This window comes from Anguilla rostrata, chromosome 2 (genome assembly GCF_018555375.3).
Source record: "Anguilla rostrata isolate EN2019 chromosome 2, ASM1855537v3, whole genome shotgun sequence".
In the NCBI taxonomy this organism is placed as follows: domain Eukaryota; kingdom Metazoa; phylum Chordata; class Actinopteri; order Anguilliformes; family Anguillidae; genus Anguilla; species Anguilla rostrata.
Window position 1 is genome coordinate 23,714,110 of NC_057934.1, and position 23,152 is coordinate 23,737,261.

The window sequence follows — 23,152 nt, forward strand, 5'->3', positions numbered from 1 at the left end:
CAGGAAAAATAACGCTGCTAGACAAGTGGTATAGAGTTACAAATCGTAACTGGTAATCCAGAACTTGTAAAAGAATCTAAAATGTCCCTCACTGCACATAATTGTCTGGACCAATTTAAAACATGAAAAAAACCCAAAGGTGAACTATCCCTTTTAAAACAATGCATACAGGTTAAATGTTTTTCTAAACAATATTTAGAAAGTATTGCAAGATTATGATGTATTGTACATATGTGGAACTGGCCAACTTTAAAAAAGGAGAAACATTTATTTGCTTACTTTGCTTAAAGGAAAAACGATAAAATCAGCATTTGTCCTAACAATGACCAGAGATATATTCTTTTAGGAAGTGAATACAGAGTTTCAGGCCATCATACACATACACACACACAAACACGCACACACACGCACACACACAGACGCACACACTCACTCGATCAGAGTGGCAGTGCTGTTGGGCGCCGCAGAGTTTCCCAATGGCAGAACAAACAAGCCGCAATGACGGTCAGTGACGTCCGGATGTAGATGGGCGGAGCAGACAAACGCGCTGAGACATCCATCAGGATGAGTCACACGGCACTCCACACTTCTCCCCCACCCTTTCCTGTGTGAGGTCAACAGGCGGTCACGCTCAGTCATCCTGGGGGGCGCCCTTCAGGCTGGACCGCTGCCTCTTCTTCTCCTGCTGCCCGAGCATGCAATACATTTTCTTGCGCGCCTCCTTGTGCCGTTTCTCTCTCTCTGCTCCCTCACGCTCCTTCTCCTGAAGGAACTCCTTATGCTGGGTGTGCTTCTGCGTCCGCGCTTTCTTTCTCCGTTCGTAGTGCACAGTGCTCAGGGCTGCCAGCAACGAGGCCACCTGGTGGTGGGAGAGAGAGTTGCACAGAGAGGATCAGCAGGATCAGGGAGCACAGTCCTCCCCCCCAAGTGCTACAAAAATCTAGAATAGGGGGACCCCAAACTGTGGGTCCTCATTTGAGGATGGGGATTTAGAAAATTTTTTTGGGGGGGGGGGGGGAATGTATTTTTTATATTTTTAGTCTCTTTAAAATAACTGAATGTAGGCTACTACATGTCAAATATCACAACTGAACTATAATAAAACAATGAGGTACAAAGGGTCATGGTATATCACCAGTATAGTCACGGCTAAACGGTGTTGTTAGGCACAAGGTGTGTGCGTGGGTGGGTTGCTGGGGCCACGTAAATTTGCGAACATTCATTTGGAGCTGTATCAGAAAACAGTTTGGGAACCCTTGATCTAGAAAATCACACCATGATTGCTGCCCCATTAAGTGTTGCACTGAGCGTATTTCCTGCATGAGAGATGGCGCTACTGATGGGGAGGGGGCACGTTACTAAAGCACTGTAGTTACGGGCACAACCAGAGGGTTCAAATCCCAGAAACCAGTGCTGATGCAACCCAGACGAAAAGACTCAACCAAAATTAAGCCGAGACACACATACTCATATCCAGCGAGGGCACTGCGGTATACTGCTGAAACAAACAATCACGCTGTGGTGTAAAATATAAGGGATGGTTATTAAGAACATAACGATATACATACAGGCTCCTTTGTGTTTAAGTGTGCGATTGTGTGCGACAGAGTGCTTGAGCTGGAGACGTCAGAGTGTGCATACCTTCCTCTCGTGGGGCTCCCGGATCACAGCGGGTCTCTGTAGGTCTCGGGGGGTGCGGCCCTTGGGCTGGTCTTGCTTGGGTTTGCTCTTGAAGGGTAAGGATTTCTGCAGCTGCTTAGGTATGTGCAGGCGGTTGAAGTGCCGCCTTGTCCTCACCACAGGCTGCAGGGTCACACACGGCATTAGACAAAAACATCAAACGCACACACTCCTCAATATATGCTGGGTATGTGGGAATCGCATACCATTTTACACAAAGAAGCACATAATTTAGCCTGTCTCACCCAGATATTTGGGCCCTACACCTGCAGGCCTACCTTGTACAGGGAGTCCTTGTTGGGCTTGTTCCGCACGCCAAGATCCTGTTTGATCTGCCCAAGCGTCCGCATACCCATCCAGGTGTCCTTCTGGCCCACGGGCTGCAGCAAGGAGGTGACGGGGTTATAGAGCTGTGGCACCGACACCGGGTACCAGGACCGCAGGAACACAATATCTGAGACAGAGAGAGGGCAGAAATGTGACGTCTGACAGAGACTGCGCACAACGGCACGCGAGCAATAGATACAGATAGATAGACAGACAGACAGATGGACAGATAACATTTCATTAAATGGGGAGGACGCTATGAATAAAAAGTGCTGTAATTTCGATAAGGTGAAATTAAAATGTATAAAAATACAATTTAACAAAAGCTGAGAATCTGCAACTTTAACCACGTGTGAATTGTTTAAGTACAAATCTAAAATTGTGGAGTGCAGAGCAAGGGCACTGTACATACTCAAAAACAAAAGCTCAATACAAAAACATTTACAACCAACACCCTTCACCCCAATAAGGTGCTTCCCTATAGCTACAGTCACACGTGTATCTGGGCGTGCGTCCCTATCAGACGACATACAAGATAACAGCAAAACGCTGTTGGTACGTGAAATCACTGGGTATATGTATAAAAAAGGAAAAACAGTAAATTCCATACAGCCAAGACACCCAAAAACACACAAAGACAGGATACGTTATTAAAATTACGGGATTCCACAGTTTTGTGTTGTGAGACTACGTGCAACTGCGGTCTCACAAAACAAAGTTTCAGAACTTGGAAGGTAATAATGATATTTGAATTTTAAAACAACTTTAAACAGACACAAGAACAAACATGTCATTCAGCTAACAAACTCATACAAAAGAAACCAGGGACATTCAGATTACAAACGCATATTCAGACAAGGAGAAAAAACCAAAAAAAAAACCCCACATGATGATGCCAGCTCTGCGGTTCATCTCACAGAAAATTTGGCTGTTGCAACAGATCAGTGCAAGAAATGCAGATAAATCTTGAAAGACAAGATAAAAAGGATATAAACCCTGAACAAATAAAGAACTACAAGATATGTACAGTATGTTGTTATGCAGCAAACAAGCTAATTTATCTGCATTTCCCTAGCTTAAATGGGGTGATTTGTTGAAAATGCTAGTTGTCTGTCAGTGCATAAGATGAAAGAAAAAGTGGACTTTGGAACTACAGTTTTTATGGGAATATTGCAGGCCAACATTTATTTGCTCCTCCAAAGTATCTCATTGCTCCCCCCAACCAAAGTGGGCTAGAACCAGGGCTGGTTTGTGGCCAGAAATTCTCAGGTGTAGTTCATGACAACCACTTCTGAGCATTGCGATAGGCAGGTTTACAATAGCTATTATTCATTCAGTGTAAAATTACATGAACAACTATTTAAATTCTTATTTGATTACTGTAATATTGCCAGTTATCAAATCATAAATATAGATTTTAAGTGGATTTCACTCTCACTTACTAATTTATTTCCAATAGCCAGGGTTGGGGAGCTTTACCAAACTACTCCTAGCTACTTCACAATGAAAGAAGTTAAACTGTCAGTGATAGAGAATGAACTGATTACAGGCACCAAGAAACCAAACTTCCTAGTTTCACTTGTCGATTTTCAAACCAGACTTTCAGCTAAGGTTTCAGGCTAATTTTGCAATTGCACGGTTTCATTTTCTTTTTATTTCTTAATTATAAGAAGTGAATGTTTTAAGTCCTATACGTACCTTATTTTATAATGTGAAGCACTGTTATGGAGACACTTCTATTAGAATGGTGTTTAAATGGTTTATTGTTACTTGTTGCATTGTTTCACTTACTGATAGTATAACTAGGTAAAATCAGTAAAAAAAACCCTATAATTTGATAACATAATAAAAAAGTAAAAGAAAACCATAAAATCTGAAAATGGGAAAAAATAAAATTGATTTTATGAGTGCAAAGAGTATCATTGTAATGCCCCCATTGCACTGATGCTTTATAACATTAGAGAGGAAATGCCTGCATGTAGTTTGGACTCAAAAAAATATTTTAATTTTGTATTCTTCTGGTGTGCTGTCAGGATGATAAAATACAAATTGAAGTTCTGTGTACGATATAAGTTGTAGTCAGGGAGGGGTGGTGATATCCTGTTCTTGGTACAAAAAGATAACGGGACTTGAGCTGGCTGCATGCCTAACAGAAGCCTATGTTTTCATTTAACAAATATTTGCCGTAAAGGGATGAAGGTTCTAAACTAGCCTATAATAATGTTACCGTAGCTCAAGTTAAATAAAGATAAAGAAAAACTAAGATCTAATCATCATCTCATTATTTTACCAATAATGAAATGATGCATCCAATACATTTCTTGCATATAATAACACGATTTGTCTCGTATAAATAGAGCCTAGGCACTTCCCTTATTTTTGGTACAGTGCCAAACATTTCAGTGGTAGTGTGCTGTACTGTTTCTGAAGAAAAAAAATGATTAAATCTATCTCACTGATATTCCCTGGTCCTTGGAAAAGGGAAATGAACGCACGTGCACACGCGCACACACACACACACACACACATACCCTCACACACTCACACACTCACACACTCACACACTCACACACTCACACACTCACACACTCACACACTCCTTACCACTCATCAGCAGCCTGTCCTCAAAAGTGGCCCGGTAAGCCCCAGGTGGGGTCCGTAGCGCTTTCTTGATCTGACCTCTGACCCCGCTGACTGTCCGGACAGACGCCCCTTCAAACTTTGCCACCTCCAGCACCGAATTAAACATTCCCTACAAAAGCGGAGAAAGAAGGGGGAGAGGTACATAAGTACATACAACCCCAAATTCAGCTCCAAACCGGCCCCTGAACCCTCCCCTATGATGAGCCCAGGGCTCTACAGTGCTCCCATTTTAGGAGCATTTGCACTAACTGTGAAAATAATTTCGGAGCCCATCTACTAATTGGAATGAATTGGTGTGCTCTAAAATTTACAGCTGAGGAGCACACATGCTCCTTTGAAAAAATGTTAGTGCAGAGCCACTTGAGGAAGTGTTTCTAATTATGCTTTCCTGACATAAAAATGAAGGCCACTCAATGTTGTACTAGCTCCTTTTTCTGTTCTGCTGTACGGACAGAAAAAGAGCAAAAGCTCTGAACTGACCTGACCTGTCCATACAAGCCCACATTTTTCAATTAGGTGAAGCACTTTCCTTTGTCGCTACATGTAAGCATGGATACAGATGTAGCTGCATGCATAGCATCTGCTGCATGCACAGAAAAGGATCTTGAGATGCCACTTCAACTTCCAAGTCTTCAGAGATGCAGACCTGACTGAAGTGGGTATTTTAGGGACCTCACAGGAATTTAACCACTTAGGTTTGGAACATCCTTGAATGTGATAGTGGGAGCATAAAAATATAATACCTAGCTTAGGGGGAGACGTTCCCCGAGTCAGAGCCAAGATGGAGGAGGCCCCAGCCCTTTGTCAACTGAACCACTATCTTTACCTCACCAACAGGTGCATTCTGAAATGTTTAGCGGAGCACGTACGTCGCAGTTGCATCAATAGGAAAAGCCTACCTTGATGAATGCCGTGTTCTTGTAGATTTTATGTGGATAGCCAATGAGCTTCAACTTCTTCACAATGGTCACCGATTTGTCTAGGTCCAGCACCACACCCGTGGCAGCAATGCGGAAACTTGCCTGGGAAACATACATGTGATATGCACTCATTATGCAGTCACCACACCGCCTACACACTGCCTGAGTAATGCACGTTAGAGTCAGGGCTCCAGACTAACTTTTTACATTTAGGTGCACCAGCACATAATTTAGGTGCACCCAAAATTTTTCACCGCGCCTTTTGGCACCGCAATAATACATTTTAAGCGTTACCTTTTTTGTCAGTTCCCATACACATTGGTCATTTCTTAACACATTATGTAAATGATTGTAAAGAGGAATAAAGGTGCAGATAAATGTTTTTTCTTTATTTAAATCACAGCACAAACAATAAATTGCAATAACCTCAATTGTTTAAAAAATAAACTTAAAAAGTGCTGATGTTCAAAGTGCTTGACAAACTCAAATAAATCAAACTCAAATAACTCAAACAAAAGTGTGCGCTGCTCCTGGAGGAGTACAGGGCACGGTTTTGCGTCATCCACCCGCCACCCACCCGAAATAATTATTTTCTCCAATTTAGAGACCCGCACCCCTACGACGGCTTATTAGGGCCACATTGAGGGGGAAAAATCAGAGATTTCGAGAATAAGGTCGTAATAGTACGAGAATAAAGTCATAATTTAATGAGAATAATATAAAGTCATAATATTTCAAGAAAAAAATCATAATATTACGTGAATAAAATCGTAAAATTTTGAGGAAAAAAAACATAATTTTTAGAAAAATATATTACCAGCAACCAACAAAACGGGCGACAGGATAGTCTAATGGCAGCCTGAGCCTGCAATTTCCTCCAAGTCCATGTGGTTCTTTTTTCGGAATAGAAAAGTTTTTTGCACAATCTTTTCAAAGTCCTGTTACTTATGATAACGTGGTGCTGATGTGCTAAAAGATTAAGTATCTCGTTATTTGTGAAACTTCACAGCGGCAGGCTGCTCTTCTGATATTTCCCCATGTAGCCTAAAATTATGACTTTATTCTCATAATATTATGACTTTTTTCTCGTAAAATTACGACTTTATTCTCATAATATTATGACTTCATTCTCGTAATATTACAACATTATTCTCGTAATATTACGACCTTATTCTCGAAATCTCAGATTGTTTTCCCCCTCAATGTGGCCCGATCACACTTTACCGTTATATCTCATTATTTCGCAGCTGTTGCATATGACGTACCCAGCACTTGACTCGTCATGGTTAAGTATTTCACTAAATCGCTCCCACACAGAACTTTTCTGCCCTTCCTTTTTTTTTTTAAATTCTCCTTTTTAAATTTTCTCTCTGATCTTTTTTGCCTCCATTGCTGCTTAAGACAAATGGACGCCGCAATTGGCGCAATGAGAGTCTAGTCTGCTAATTCGTGCCTGACGAAAAAAGGAGCTTAAAATATGTTCACATTTTACAGAATGTAATTTATATTTTACTCATTAATGATGTATTATTTCACCCACCCACAACCCATCCGCTTTTAATCACAATGTAAATTTTTATGACTCGGCCCTACAATCAGCGGATTAACCATGGTGCCTGCGGATATAACTGCGATCCGGGCATCACTAATACACACATTCCTTATTTTTTTCCCCACCCACATTCAGTGAAGAAGAATATCACGGTCAGAGCCAATCAGAGGCAGAGTAGGGGCGGGTCTACGCAGAATGCAGGTGGGAAATAAATAACGCTACACACAGAGACAGGACCTGCTAAATGTCAGGCGCACCGGTGCGACCAATGAAAATGTTCAGTCGCACTTGACAGATTTTTGGTTGCATGTGCGACCATTTTGGTCGCACTCTGGAGTCTTGGTTAGAGTACAGTGCTCCTTCAACCTATGAACAGACCAGGGTCTGAAACTGACTTTTTTAAGCCACAGCCACTGTCTATTTTTTTCCCCAATATTAAAATTAAAATCGCAGAAACACATGAGCATGCTTTGTAATCGTTTTTCAAATCTTAGACAAAATAGATCCCATAATGCAATTACAAACAATAGTAATATTTTTTCTTTGACTCTTCATGGCTTCTGACTGTTTTTGGCTGGACCGCAACAGCGGGGCCAGCCCTACAAACGCGAATGTCTGTGATTGAGTGAGTGATGAAGTAACACCATTGGTTGGCTGGATGAAGTGTGTTAGGTCCAGCCATATAGTAGGTTTTGACCTGGTCTAATTTTTTTTTCTTTTCTTCGTTCTTTCTGGGGGCATATACAGTCAGCACAGAACGTCACTCTCTCTAGAGCTTCGAATATCAGCCATCCACAACCCTTGCTGTTATCATCAAGATTCCACTTCTGATTAAAGCACCATTTCTTTCTTAACCTCACTTTGTTGTACATCAGTATCACTTGTCTTCCTCTTTAAGACAGGTTTTTATTTTTACCCCAGTGATGTGTCCGCCCATCTTTTTTGACAGCTGACAACGTTAGTTCATTTTGGCTATGATTTTCACAGAAACGTAGTGGCGTTCACCACTCAGGTGCTACCTAACGGCAACCAAAGCAGATCGCAAACACATCTGAGTAGCCTACGAACATGAGGATGTGTGGGAGTTGAAGTCTCATATTACTGATTGCAGTAAATGTGTGAGCTTCCATGTATATCTCAGGGATTTTTCAACAGTTTGACTACTACACAACAATATGTTTGGTAAATTGGTCATATGGACCCTACATGGACAAAATCTACTTGCATTTGGCAGGTGATTGGGAGCTAGTTTCAGACCCTATAAAACACACAATACTCAGAGCCAACACTGCCGAAAACTACACAGCACTGTGTTACCTCCACCTAAAAACTGCACACCTCATGATTACTCAGGATTACTGTGCCTGTGCACATGATTTCTGCACGTACAAACCTCAGGATTGGGATGGCAGGTACACCATCTGCCAAGTTAGGGGTAGGCCCCATACCTATACAGCACCACAAGTTTGCACTTTTTAGAGTTTCCTACAGAAATAACCACAATGACCACAGACATAGCTCAGGAGGTAAGAGCAGTTGTCTGGCAGTCGGAGGGCTGCTAGTTCGATCCCTCACCCTGGGCGTGTCAAAGTGTCCCTGAGCAAGACACCTAACCCCTAAATGCTCCCAACGAGCTGATTGGCACCTTGCATGGCAGACTTCATGTAAACACACAGAATTCACAAACAACTTCACACATCCACACAATACAGCCCCAAACGTTCGCTTCACTCCTTTTTCCTGCCAATTTTATCATCACACATGCTCCAGTCCCACAGTCAATAATTCTTCCCACTAGAGATTTTGTTGAGATTACAGTGTAATCATTACACAAACTGAGGCTTACCTGAGTACCTGACACAGATTGGACAGCCAGAAATCCAGTCCCCTGGGGAGTAATTGGTCCTGGAACAACATAGTGGGTAAGAATTAAAAACAAACAAACACAGATAGAGGCAGTATTACCATATTGGTTTGTCTCCAGATGGGAGCTGGCAAAGGGTTCAGGCAGAGCCAGTGTAGGGCTCCCTCACCCCAGATGGTGGCACCGCAGTGCATGTGCTGGGGCGTGTATTTCAGAAGGCGGTGCCGCCCGTTGTGGTCTTCAATATAGTACAGCGGGATGGTTTGGAAACGGCGCCACCCAAGCGACAGGATGAGGGGATCGCGCGTCTTCAGGATTCGCTGGTGCCAACGGTGCTTCTTCAATCTCATCTGAGGAACATTGTGGAAGAGGGAGAGGAAAAGAGGAGTGGGAAAGAGTAAGAGAGAAGAGGAAATGGGGAGAGTGACAGAAACGGAGAAGGTAAAAAGGAGAGAGAAATATTACTACCGTCAAAAGATGTTCAGCTACAATACAATGTATTATTTCATATTTCAAATTATTTAATTCATCCCCTAGAGGCAATTTCATTTTAGACACCGCACCTATGGCTGGACATCTGCTTGAAACCATTTCTGACAGACCCACACCCGTCACTCACCTGTAAGTATCCCACATTGCCCTCGCTGGACCCCAGGGCACCGAGGATGATGGGATAGTGGGGGTCAAAGTTGGAAACAAACTCGCAAGGCAGAGTGGGGATCTCCAGGCGCACATACATCCCAGGCCGGAATCCCTCGTACTGGACCCGTGTTTCATCATCCACATCCTCAAACTCTGCCCGGTTCAGCTGAGGGAAGGGGCCACAGGTCAGGCTCCGATTAGATCCCCATTCAATAACACAGCCAATCAGATCTCTACACTGCTCATTTTAACAGCCAATTACACACTCATTACTAAAGTCAAAAATCTGCACTGATTACCAAAGGCAGTCATATGTTCACACATTACTGGTTTCAGTATGTGCTTACGTACTTAGTGTCAGTATGAATGTATTATGTTGATTGTGCAGTAATTTACTGAGCATCAGTATATATTAAGTGTACACTGATGCTAAGTTATTCAGTGAATTTCAGTAAATACTGGTTTCTCATATAGACTAAAAAACATGTTTTGCTATAGTCAGTATTACTACAATTTCAAAATCAAAACTGGCCTTCTTTACAGGTAATAATAATGATAAATTTATTTTATATAGCGCTTTTCATAGTCTCAAAGACGCTTTACAATTTGTTTTGCTAGAAAATTGTTTTGCATCCAGGATTTGACATGTGTCAGACAGTTTTCAATGATGGCAGTGGGTGGCTGATTAGTGGATGTAGAGCTGATATAGATTTGTGTGTCATCTGCATAGAAAAGGAAATTGAGACAAAAGCTGCGGAGGATGGGGCTAAGGGGAAGCATATAGATGATGGTACAGATGGTACAGATACAGATACAGGTACAGATGGTATTCCATTTCCTGTTCTCATAGCATGTGGTACAATGGAGATACCCTATGACCTCTAACCTCAGCCTGCTTCTGCATCTCCTCCTTCAGGTCATCAAAGTAGGTGGCATCTCCATCGTCGTACTCTGAATCAAAGCGCTCCTTCAAGCGCCTTTTCTTCTCAAGCCGCTTCTTCTTCTGGTCTTCCTCTTTATCGGTCTTCATCAATGGCTCCTGTTCCTCTTCTTCCTCTCCACTCTCCTCCTGCTCATCATAGACACACACACATGCATACACACACATGCGGAAAAGATGTTGCGTAATCTAGGTGACCAGTAAAACTGAAATTTGGCAGTCCCACTAGAGAGCTGAAGTCCCTGGCTTTCTGCTAAACAACCATAGTGAACACGGGTGGATATATAAAAGAAAAAATCTGAAAGAAACCAAATACCTCATCAGGGTATACCTCTACCTTCCCAGAATTCCCCTTGTGCACCTCTCCAGTCTCCAAATCCTCAAAGTCTCCATACAGCTCCTCTGCAGTAGAGAGAGACAGCCAATTAGGTGAAAGTGAGACAAGGGAGTAGCAGTGAGACATACGGGCATAGTAGACTGATACTTGTGTGTGTGTGTGACACGCGGGGGGGGGGGGGGAGAGGGTGCGACAGGGAGATGTGGGTGCGGCCGAGACAGCTGGCCTTACCATCCTCCTTCAGAAGCGTGGCAGCATCTTTATCTCCCTCCCATGTTCCCGTCACAAAGCAGTCCCTGATGGAGTCCAGCATCTGCACACACAGGAAACATTCCCCTCAGCGCTGAAGTGATGTCACAGCCAAACACTTCCACCAATGCTGAAATGGTGTTTGTCATAAAGTACCGGAAACTTCCTCTCAATGTTCAAACAGATATATTCATAGATGCATTCAAATAGAGGCTTCACACCATCAAGATCTTTTCACTTATCTGCTCTCTGCCCACATAACTCCTGGTAATATCAGCTGGAGACCCAATACTCCCCCCCCCCCCCACCTGTTCCTGGTCCCAGTCATCACTGGTGTCAGGGGCGAAGCGTGAGCAGTCTAGGGCATCGGCACGCTCTCGTTTGCTCTTCTCTGGGCGGCTGACTCTGAACAGCCCCCCCAACTCCTCCTCACCCTCATCATCCTCTTCATTCTGTACCACTGAAGGACAAACACACAACGAGTACATACACTCACCGGCCACTTCATTAGGTACACCTGTTAATTAATAAATAAATTAATAAATTCAGTGGTATTCGCCTTTAAGTGCAAGAAGGATCATTTATTAAGGAGTCTGAGAATATAACAATCATATCAAATTTGCCAATCAAGACTTTTTATTTCTGTTGACTAAGACTAAGTTTATTGCTGTTGGAGGCTACAGCCAGCAGTACTCATAAATATTACCAACCAAAGAGCACGTTCTTCACTATGTAAATTTCATTTCATTATCTCTGCCAGGCGAGAGCCTGGAGGTGATTATGCATTTGGTCGTGTGTGTATGTTTGCGCGTGTTTGTGTATCTGTCCACAGCTAATCTCGCATACTACTGGGCCGATCAGCCTAATACTTGTTGTGCATGCTGGCAGCAGGCCAAGAACCTGAATTATCGAATATTTTGCAAATCGGTCAACGACAAGTATTTTATTTGAATTAATTTCCGTCATTGTTGTCCGTTGAAATACATTGGAGTTCTAACTCCTCACTCCTCCTAACCGGTCGGTAGGGGCCGCAAGTGATCAACAACTGATTCCGTTTGGAATGAAAGACCAGCGATGTAAAATGTCTATTTCAATGTTAAAATGCCAACAAAACAATCCGCCAACTAATGGGGTACATTAATGTTTGAATCTATGGCAATTATTTTGTTGGCATTTTCACGTTGAAATTGATATTTTACATCGCTCGTCTTTTGGAATTGTTCCCGTCCAGATTGTTCCTGTCCAGATTTGAAACGAAAGTGCCAGACTATAACGTCAACGTTAGCTCTGTCTAACACATCGTGGCTGATATGAATGAAATTAGCTAACATGTCACCACCTTTAGCGTTACTTCACTGAATCGGCATTTTTGGGATTTTCAGTGGCACATGGTAAAAACTTGTAAAATTGTATTTGTCTGGTTGCATTGATTGTGTAGCCTCTATTGTTGCATCAGCTAAGCTAACAGGCCTGGCGGAGATCTGCACTCTACTGAATGCAGTCTTCTAGTTGTTTATGTTTCACTGATATCATTTAACGTTATAGTCGAGGACATCGTTTTTGTCCATGTGGTTAGTTTAAAATTTAATGCCAGAAGACAACCATAAAAATCTGAGTGGCGGGTGGTCTCCATAATTTACTCGCCAAAGACTAAATTTACCCGCATTTGGCGACTGGCGAGTGTTAATTTTGGACCCTGGGTGTACCTAATAAAGAGTGTATACCTGACATACAGTTTTATCACACACAGCATATACATGTCACTTACAAAGCACATAGACCTCACATACACCTCACAAACACAACACATACATCTCACAAATACAACACTTAAACTTCACTTACAAAGCGCATATACCTCACACAGCACATACCCCACCTACAAAATTCACACCTCACATACATCTCACAAATAAAGCACATACACCTCACAAGTACACTGCATACACCTCAAACACAGCAAATACACCTCATAAACAAAGTACTTAGACCTCACATACATGTCACAAACACACCACATGCACTTCGCAGTTCATAACCTAACGTGCACAATGTGGGCAGTTTGCTCTTCACACGCACGCATGAGCGCACACACACGCAGCCCACTCACCTGTGCCATACACCAGTTTGCGCAGGTTAGGGGTGGCAGCCTGTTGCCGTACGAATGCTTCCGCTGCCTTCTGTGCCAGTCCCTCCTTCCACTGCAGGGCTCCTAATAATGGCCAGAAATTACATAGTCATATTTTGGTCGGCTGATTGGGTAATATCTTGCCCAGTAATAAAAAAGCTGCTGAATGAATGGATGGATGGATGGATGGATGGATGGATGAATGAATGAATGAATGAATGAATGAATGAATGAATGAATGAATGAATGAATGAATGAATGAATGAATGAATGAGCGTTTTTAAGTTTGTTAGTGGTGTAGCTCAGTGAGGCTTATGAAGTTTACTGTAAGCATTGCCTACCTACAGACACCTCAATCTCATCATCATCATCATCCTCCCCTTCTTCCTCCTCTGGTTGGGGAGAGACCTTTGGTCTTTTGACCTCACTGTGGGTAGCTTTAGGAAGGGTGAACTCTTCCTCCATATCGGAGCTCTCTGACTCTTCCTCATCTTCATCTTCCTCAGAACAATGTCCAGAGTCAGCTGCTCCACGACCCCCTACTTCCCTTTCCTCCTCCTCGTCTTCCTCCTCCTCCTCCTCCTCACTGTCAGTCTCTCCTTCAGTCTCCTCTTCCTCGCTCGCCTCCAGGTCATCATCGCTGTCAGCGAAGGCCAGGACCTCTATTTTTGACTCTGACTTTACAGTCTTCTCCAGGCCCCACCCTGCCTTTTCCCCTTTCTGCCTCTTCGCAGGTGGAGCTTCCTCTTTCTGCTGATCCTCCACCAGCCTCTTTTCTCTCTTTTCTTCACTTTCCCCATCACTCTCTCCATTGCTCTCTTCCTCATTCTCTCCATCACTCTCTCCCTCTTCTCCTCTCTCAATTTTGCCCTCTTCCTCCTCCTCACTCTCTCCCTCTTTCTCATCCTCCTCCTCTCCCTCAGTGAATACAGCCCTCCTCCTCACTCTCTGGTTAACTGGGTCCCAAACCTCACTCTCCTGTGGAGTGGGGTGCTCTCTGTTGGAGGAAGGAGAATAACGCAGTCAATGGAACCCTCTACTCAAACAGCAGCAGTTACAGCCCCCCCCCCCCCCCCCCACCATCCCACTTCACTCGCACAATCCTTGGCCCTCGTATACAGTAGTAGTATTGTATAAAGTATAGTATAAGGTTTATAATCCAGATGCACCTCAGTAATTTAAATCAGTACATAAGCACAGAAATGAATAAACAGAGTGACCAGTGTACTAATTCCCCTAAATGAGGGCCTCTCATAGCAAAACGAAGATGGGGTAAAAGTCAGTTTCCACAGACGATTATCACATTCAGTGGTCGGCCACAACAACTTTTAGTTTATACTAGAGCGAAGGGCAATTTGTCATCGTCACTATCGTCTCTGTGCCCATCCCTAAAACTTACACTGTATTGAACTTTGACCCCATCGTTGGGTCAGTTGTCGAGACAATATTATTATTATACAGAACGTTCTCATCTTCCATAATTATCTTTTGCAAAGTGTGAAGTCATCAACCAGCCTAACCTAAAATGGAAGACCGCACATTTGTTGAGAGTTTGACAAACACAATTATGTTTCCGTACCTGTATGCTGCCAACTGGGCAGACTACAAATATGTTGTTAATGACTTCACTTCGGCAATGCGTTCTTATCGGTCACATGCTTCTACATTATATGAGCAAAAGCGTTCAATATCAAAGTTGAGCAAAAATGGAAAGAAAAAAACTCACCCCACGCCCTGTATCTCCTCTGGTGTCAGAGCGGCCGCACCCGTGAACAACGACACTTTGCTGGCGGCCATCTTGGCATCCAGTGTGGCGTGCGTCCCAATAAGGGACTGGACTAGCTCTGTAGTGGGCCGAACCTCCTCCTGTCAGAGCGAGAGAATGTATCGGTTCACACTGACACACTAACTCAGATGACATAAACATACACCTCTTCAAAGACCTATCATCTCTCAGCATATTGCATCACACTGTGGCTCTGTGCGTACTTATAGATGTCTGTATATGTTTGTGTTTGTGTCTGCATGTACGTAAGGGTATATATTAGTGTGTGTTTGTGTGCGCCGGTGTGTGGCTCATTCCTAACCTGTTGCTGCTGGGCATGACTGCCACCCAGGTCGATGTAAACAGCATCCTTGTCATACACAACACCCCCAACACCAGCCATGGGGGCGTAGAGCAGGCGCTCTTTCTCATTTAGAGCACGCCGCTTCAGAGTCTCTGGCAGCGGGCACGGGTCTGGCAGGAAGCTGATGTCCGACACGCCATAATCACCCATGCCTACAGGGGGCACACTTTGTTATTCCAAATACTGCAGAGCTAATCCACCTAAGTACTGCTCAGCAATGACCAAATACCTTGACGTGAAGGCGGTCATGATACAAAATGAACCCCCAACTGGTGCACTGGTCAAGGCTCGTCTCACCTGGAATATGGACCTGGGACTTGTTCTTCAGGTATGTTCCACGCAAGTATCCGTAGAGACAGACGGTGCGGTCGCATTTTGGGTCCACTCTCAAAGCCTCGGGGTCGGTCAGGTCCTCCATACTGTGGGGAACGGAGGTTTCATACTGTTACTCTTCCATGCAGAACCAAGATGACCACAGCATTTTCTATACAACGAGTGGTGCTGTCCAGCCAAGATGTGTTCCATAAATATATTCTTCCTCATGCTAGGAATCCATTTGGAATCAAGCACATTATGCGATCACTCAATCACTAATCTTATCCTCTTTTACAACTTATTCTTAATTTTTTTTTAATTAATCGCTTGTTCTTTAGAGGAGGCTATGTTTTTCTGTTGCTGATATTTAAAAATGGTGACTTAATCTGCTTGCTGATTCTCACAAATACTGCATTTGATCAATCAGTGATGTTCAGCAAGTTCCTTGAGGTGAAAAAACAAAAGGTTCCAAAGTTCCAGAAAAAGTTCCTCAGTTCATGCAAAGGTCCAAAGGTTCCTCTGGTGGAAAAGGGCCTATAGATAGAAGGGTTTAGCAGAGATGCAAGAACACTCCTAGTGCATTGGCATTTAATCCAGACCAGGTCTTACTATAAGCAGGCCTATGTACTGCCAGCAGCCACCTCCCCAACTCACCGGTCTGCCAGCACGTAGGGGTGTGAGGTCTGCCACACCAGCGGGCGGAACTTCATGACCGATATGAAGCGGCCAAGATTCCGCACCTCCTGAGTCTGGTACTCCCCGTGCACCATGCCTGACAGATAAAATAACTTGGCCCCCTGCAGATAGAAAAAAAGTTCAAAAACCTCTCACTGGGTCCAACACCAAAATAGATCTTATCCATCGACCTAAACATCCTCTAAACATGCATCAACCCAAATCACAACTAAACCAAATACCTCCAGACCAATCACTCTTGACCAAGGTTGAGACCATCTTAACAACCCTGGTTCAGCATCTCTAGTGCATGCTGTTGAAGCCCTCTTCAGGCTCTTACCTGGTAGACTTCGGTCCAGAAGCGGTGTTTGAGGCACTTTTTGGTCTTGCGCAGGGTCTTGTTGTTTTTAAAGGAGTCCAGGTGGGTGAGAATGCCCATAACACGGGGGAAGCCATGCACCTGGCAGATGTTCAGGAACTCAAAGGTCTCCATCTCGAAACCGAAACTGGCGTCTATCAACATCAGCACCTAAACAAGAGAGAACAAAGGAAAGAATGAAAGAGATAAAGCGATGTCTAGCATCACGTGTGCAAAATCAGCTCAAAGGCAGGACACATTTTCCCTCCTTTGCTGAAGTGGGTTTACAGCCCAGGCAGCTCACCAGATCGGCCACCTTGGCCAAGTCTATCATTGTGTTGATGTCGTTCCCACACTCAATGAAGGTCAGTCGCCGCTTCTTTCCTACAGAGAAGAAAGAACAAGTTCAGTCCCAGTGAATAACTAAATAATGCCAACCACAACAGTTCAATCATGACATGAGTGGCTCAACTGGGATGGCAGGTATGCCATGCCCCATACCTATACAGCACTGAGAGTTTGGCACTTCTCAGGGTTCCCCACAGAAATAACCACAACAGCCACAGACACTCAGCCCTTAAAAACATTAAATTCTGTACATTCTCACCCCATTTCAACAGACAGAATTCATAAACAACTTCACATGTCCACACAATAAAGCCCCAAACTAAGGGGGTTTTGCGTTTTTCTCCTTCTTCTTCTTCTTCTCATTCTTATTTTTCCTGCCGCCTATCCCACTAACAACATGTCTCCCCATTGGACATTTCACTGACACCAGCCAAATCTTCACCTACACGACCCAATCAAAAACGCGCATACACATGCAAAATACCCATACCTTTTTACTCTGAAACATTTCCAGTTTAAACAGCTAGTCTGCCTGTGGCCTAGTGGGCAAGGTTACAGTCTTGGGAACACGGGGTCGAGGTTCAAGCCCAGCTAGGAACACCTTTCTTTAAAGGAGTACCATGGTGATTTTCACACTTTCTCGGTTTTATGTGCTATTTGCACAAGAGGCATTGAAGAAACACAATGAGTAGTATTAAATATGTCCGTTCTTTATTTTTGGAGAAATATGTGTTTTAAATTTATCGTCCTATTTTCAGGCGGTTGAGAATGTTATCAACTTAGTGCGTCAGGAGTACAGTAACCACTCCCCTTTCCACGCCCCATAAAGAAATCTGACTGGACACACCGTCCTGCTACAAGTGTGCTGTGAAGTTTACGTAGCAAACAACAAGGCTGAATCCTTCTGACGTAATTTACATAGAAACTATACACTCAGATCGCATAGTTTCACTTATTGTGGCCAAGCGGAATCGGTAACGTTTCAGAAAATATATAACTTTAAAAGGTTTAATTCAATCTTCTACTGGGACTTGTCGTTTATTGAGGGTGTGAAAGAAAATTTTGGTGCAGCTGACAATAATCGGTTGGTCATATACATTTATAGCTAGCTAGCTAACGTTAGCTAGCTATGTAGTTTGCTTTCATAATGTAATGTTATCGATAACATTAGCTAGCTAGTTTGCTTTCATAAGGACGTTATAGTTGTGGTTTTATCTTAACTTGGCTGGCTAGCTAGCTAGCTAGCTAGCTAGCAAAAATTATTATTGGATACAAGTCAACATCCTTAGCTGTGGATACTTTATATACTAAGTTAGCTAGCTTGTGAAAGTTCAGTGTCCCAAGATAAGCGCGTATCATGGAGGTAGCTATGGTAACGGGGCACGGTCTGTCAATCATAGCTAACTGACAGTTCTCATTACCACGCTCAGACAGTTCCGGTTAACTTTTATAGTGGGGAATTTAGGCTTAGAAAAATACATTTAAATGACTGAATAATAAAAAAATTATGCACATTTGTTTTGTTGTTGCCTAAAGACAACTGGCAAGTGTCACATTCAACCACCATGTTACTCCTTTAAGCCAAATACCGGACCAGTAATACCGAATTTTACCACTAGGTGACTCAGCCGCTCCCGAGTGGAGCTGTCGGCTGCAAAAATGATCCGGTGAGGTAATGACATTCTAAAACCATTGTGCTGTACTTAAAGTTTTGTTGCAGCGTCCGTTGCTATGCTGACACTGCCAGCCTTGCTACATTCTTTGGCGATAAATATTCTAAGACAGCTCAGCAATTTCTCTGGTTTAATGGGTTATTTTCCAGCCTGAAATGCGATTGTATTAGTAAATGGCTACACGTGTCATCTAACTTGCAAGTAGTTAGCTATCTCCCTGGATATGAATTAAATGTTTTAACAGAAAATATTAATAAATGTGATTTTATCCACGGAAATGGCTATACAAAAAGGCAAAATAAATGTTGTGGTCGGCACAATGGGTATAACCGTTTTAGAATGTCATTGTGTCACCCGGATCATTTTAGCAGCCCCATCAAAATAGGCATGACAGAACATAATGAGAGCCCATGAATGAGAGTGTAGCGGCACCTCTTTCGTTGGCTTCAAATCCAAAATGTTGCCATATTGGCACAGTTTTCGTTTTCTTTGACACAAAACTCTTGCCATGACTCGTCTCGTCACCCCAAAAAACACACAAACTTTCAAGTTAACAACACACCGTGCGCCGTGCGCATCATCTTACCCCCACCCACATTTGATTGGTCTACTGAAATGTGATCTCCTTGCTGCCGGCCTCGGCACTAAATTGCGCACGGCCTGTAAATCTTTTTTTTTTTTATCCACTCAGACACTAGTGGCTCCGTTTATAAACAAACATAATATTATGTTAATCACGTTGTCATATTGCTTATTACTAATGAAATACAAGTTGGATTTAGCGCCGTCGGCACAGGTTTCTGAAGTAGGCTACTTTTTAATTTGCCAGAACGTCTCATAATGACAAATGCCAGTTCAGTCAGTTCGCATAAAATTAAACCGGTTTAAGTTTGTGGACCGGACCGGACAGGCAAAACCAGAAACCGACCCAACCCTACTTGAAATAATTGAGGAAACATTGGGTAGCATTGCTTTGGAATACAGCTTATTTAATTTTGGTGAGGCAAGATAGCCAATATTGTTTGTAGTACAGTAACTTGGCGTCATTTTGATATCATTACTTTTAATGGCAGGCCTAGATTTTGCCAGTTTGAATGAATGAGTTATAGACAGTGTATGTCTTGTATGTGTGAGTAACTTGGCATTTTTGTACGTTGAAAACGTGTTTTTTTGTTTACCCCAGTGAGAGTGTGCAGGACTCACTCACCTGAGACGATGGTGATTGGACCGCAGATATCACTGAGTTTCTGCCGGGTGAAGTTTTTAATCAGGCAGCGAATGAGGGTGCTTTTCCCCACCCGTGGGGGTCCTACCACAACCACCACCACTGGCGGAGGCTCCAGGGGGGATCGGTCCACCTGAGGGATGTGGTGTTTCTTTGTCTTCAGGTCCTGAGCTCTGGACATGGAGATCAAGTAGCAAATGACAATGACCACACAGTTACACAAAGAACATAGCAACTGAACAATGTCTATGAAACAGCACGGTGACTGCACAGTGATAATGCAGAGAATGACCTGACCACACAGAAAATGCAGAGCTTAAAAGGCCGAGAAGTAATCAGGCACACTATTGCACAGTGATAAAATGACAGAAGTAGGCTATAAGTCATAAACCTGTATATTGTCTGGGAAGCAGTTTCAAGTTTTTTTATGCTAGTTACAAATGCATGCAGAAACATAAAATCTGTGTGTGTGTGTGTGTGTGTGTGTGTGTGTGTGTGTGTGAAAACGTGTGTCTATGCGTAGGTGCACATGTCTGTATGTGACACCATGTCAGTGTACTCAAACCTGACCTGTGGAACGTGCGGGCCATGCGCACGGCAGACTGAACTGCAAACGCCTTGGGGTTCCGCTTCCTCTCATCCTTCTCCGATGCCGCCACCTCCTTGCGATACTTCTTCCTTTCTGCCTGCGGCCCACTCTGCTTCTTATTGTGCTTCTTGTGCTCCTTCACTTCCATCTTCTCTGACCCACACACATTTTTACATTTACATTATAAGTAGGCTATTAAGCAGACAATTACCCAGAGTGACGTATACAGCTACGTTCTTTTTACATGCAGCCTATTTAAGAACGCTTTATGGTTAAGCGAAAGCAACGTGGTTCCTGTGTGTACAACGCCTGCACCGCTGTCGAACGTGCTGGGCCACTGCATGCTTCGGCATCGGCTGTGCACAGTGGCTGTGCGTACACGTCATTACACTGAAGTTGTTTTCACAGGAATCCCCGCCTCTATTCACTAAACAACCAATCTTTGCTTGTGCACCACCTGCACGGCTGGTCGCGCCCTTATAAATCCAGAGGTGCGTGGCACCCTGTGCAACCTCCTCTCCGACAGTCGCACAACATACGCGACCGTACACAGATCCCCTTCCACACTGTTTTTGCATAACCATAAAATGCTCTTCATACAGCGGGATATTTAATGAAGAAATTCACATCAATTACCTTGCTCATGGGTTCCCATTCCAGGGAATCAAACCTATAACCTCAAGCCCAGATGCCTAACCATTCTGCTACACTGCCATCGTGCACACACTAAGGCTGTCAAAAGTGCCATGAAATTGAGTTCGAATATTATTTTTTGTAATTAGTTGGCGTTCGGATATATTCGAATATCATTTGCCTATAATTAACAAAAATAAACAGCTTATAGGCGCAATATGCACGTGAGGCTCCCTCTAAACTGGCCTGCGCGTTATTTTCCACAAGCGGGCAGTAGAATAGAGGACATCGGTGAACTTTCATACTAGGTTACTACATCTGGGGCCTTTATAAAACGTATTTTAGATCAACTGTGTGGCGCGTACGTAGAAAATCACGTCAAAGTAGTGATTTATAAAATTTCAACATGACTCGATTTGACCGTGGAAACGGCTGTGGCTCTACGTCAGGTCTTCACTTGACGTATGGACGCAAGTTTATGTCATAAATGAGCCCCCTGCAGTTTCTATAGCCTAATGCCCAAATGAATGAAGGACTTCCTCGTGGATGTAATTTGCCACAACTCGGCATTTATTAATCACAATAATAAGGAAATTATTGTTTATAGGAAATCCCTGTTTATTTCTTAACACAAAAACTATTCAAACGGATAATACCTGTAGCCTAAAACAACATAAATTACTTACTCGGTTTAGTTTGTTCAACTTCTTTCATCATCCAATTTAATCAAAATCTTCAGAACAGAAAGAAAACAGCCTGCCATGGGAACATTATTTAGCCTAAATTCTTAGCTGGCCAGTAACGTTAGCACAGGAAATGAACTTTGCTTGCATGGACATGATTCGCCACATGAAATTAAAGCCTGTATATTTATGTTAATAACAAAGCGCGGAATCAAAAACGCGGGATCCAAAACTAATATTCGAATGCTCAAATTTAGGTTAGAATTAAAAAAAAATTTTTTTTAAAGATTTTCGAATAGTTTCGAATATTTTTGACAGCCCTAGCACACACAGAGGGATACCAATAGACAGCCCTGCTCCTTCATTCAGCAGAGCAGTGGCCAGATTTACACTTTCAGTAGAAAATTATGCAGCAGTTTTGCTGCTGGATTAAGAAAGTGGAGCAAAAGGCTGGAGAAAGTCTGGGAAAGCTGAAGAAATTCATAAAAAGACTGTCAAAGCCATGAACCTTCCAATGAGCTCTGTTAATCTATCTTAGCAAAGTTTGAGCAATTTTTCATAGAGGAATGGGAAAAATTACCAAAATTCAATTGTGCAAAACCCAGAGAAACATTTTTTGGGGAAAAAGAACGTTACTACCCAGGCTTTCAGATCACAAACTTAATATCCAGACAAACAACTTGAAATGAGCCCGACCTGTGATGAATGATGGCAATCACGAAATGTGGTAGTCATTCGTGAAGCTGCATGATAAAAAGTACCTGCAACCAATAGCCAATAGCACAAGTTGTCGTCATTCGACTATTAAAGTGTACTTTTTGATGCCAAACCGTTATTTGTTAGCTGGCAATCTCACAAACTTCTGTTGTATATCACCACTGTTTTCACCAAACACCTTATCACTACTAGCGAGACTGTACAGCAACGTGTTGCAGTTTGTAGTGAGAAAACGTACACGAGAATAATCAATGGCTTTAAAAATATTTAAACGTCGTGTTACCTTTAGAGGGTCGGGTACCGTTCCGATGACAGCTGTTTATGTGGTCCCTTATAATTCAGCGTATTATATGAAGCACTTCAGACAACGATCAATCAGAGTGTTTCCCAGTCTCCTAGTTCACCATAAAGCATGAGCATGTCGGTGAATTATCACGTGTGCCCACGGAACCCGGAAGTGAGTACACCAACATTTCCGTACCGACATCAACGTGAATCTTCATTTCCCCAGTTCCGTATGTTTGC

At 43.1% G+C, this 23,152-nt stretch overlaps 1 protein-coding gene across 3 annotated transcripts; it reads right to left on the reverse strand.

Annotated features, from left to right (window-relative positions):
- Nucleotides 1–248: 248 nt before the first annotated feature.
- bms1 (BMS1 ribosome biogenesis factor) lies at nt 249–23,093 on the reverse strand. Of its 3 annotated transcripts, none has more exons than XM_064321338.1 (23): nt 22,911–23,093; nt 20,576–20,742; nt 19,988–20,178; nt 17,064–17,143; nt 16,742–16,930; nt 16,381–16,523; nt 15,709–15,830; nt 15,370–15,563; nt 15,009–15,148; nt 13,624–14,279; nt 13,265–13,366; nt 11,463–11,614; nt 11,137–11,218; nt 10,885–10,970; nt 10,515–10,697; nt 9,606–9,794; nt 9,156–9,336; nt 8,969–9,027; nt 5,550–5,672; nt 4,612–4,759; nt 1,959–2,134; nt 1,642–1,803; nt 249–859 (listed from the first exon to the last, which is right to left on the reverse strand). In XM_064321338.1, exons 2-23 carry the CDS (start codon nt 20,740–20,742, stop codon nt 632–634), a joined length of 3,753 nt encoding a protein of 1,250 aa, XP_064177408.1. In that variant the 5' UTR covers nt 22,911–23,093; the 3' UTR covers nt 249–631. The 3 variants fall into 3 exon arrangements, with proteins under 3 accessions (XP_064177408.1, XP_064177409.1, XP_064177407.1); XM_064321339.1 differs by having other exon boundaries at nt 10,906–10,970; nt 20,576–20,747; XM_064321337.1 differs by having other exon boundaries at nt 20,576–20,747.
- Nucleotides 23,094–23,152: the final 59 nt, after the last annotated feature.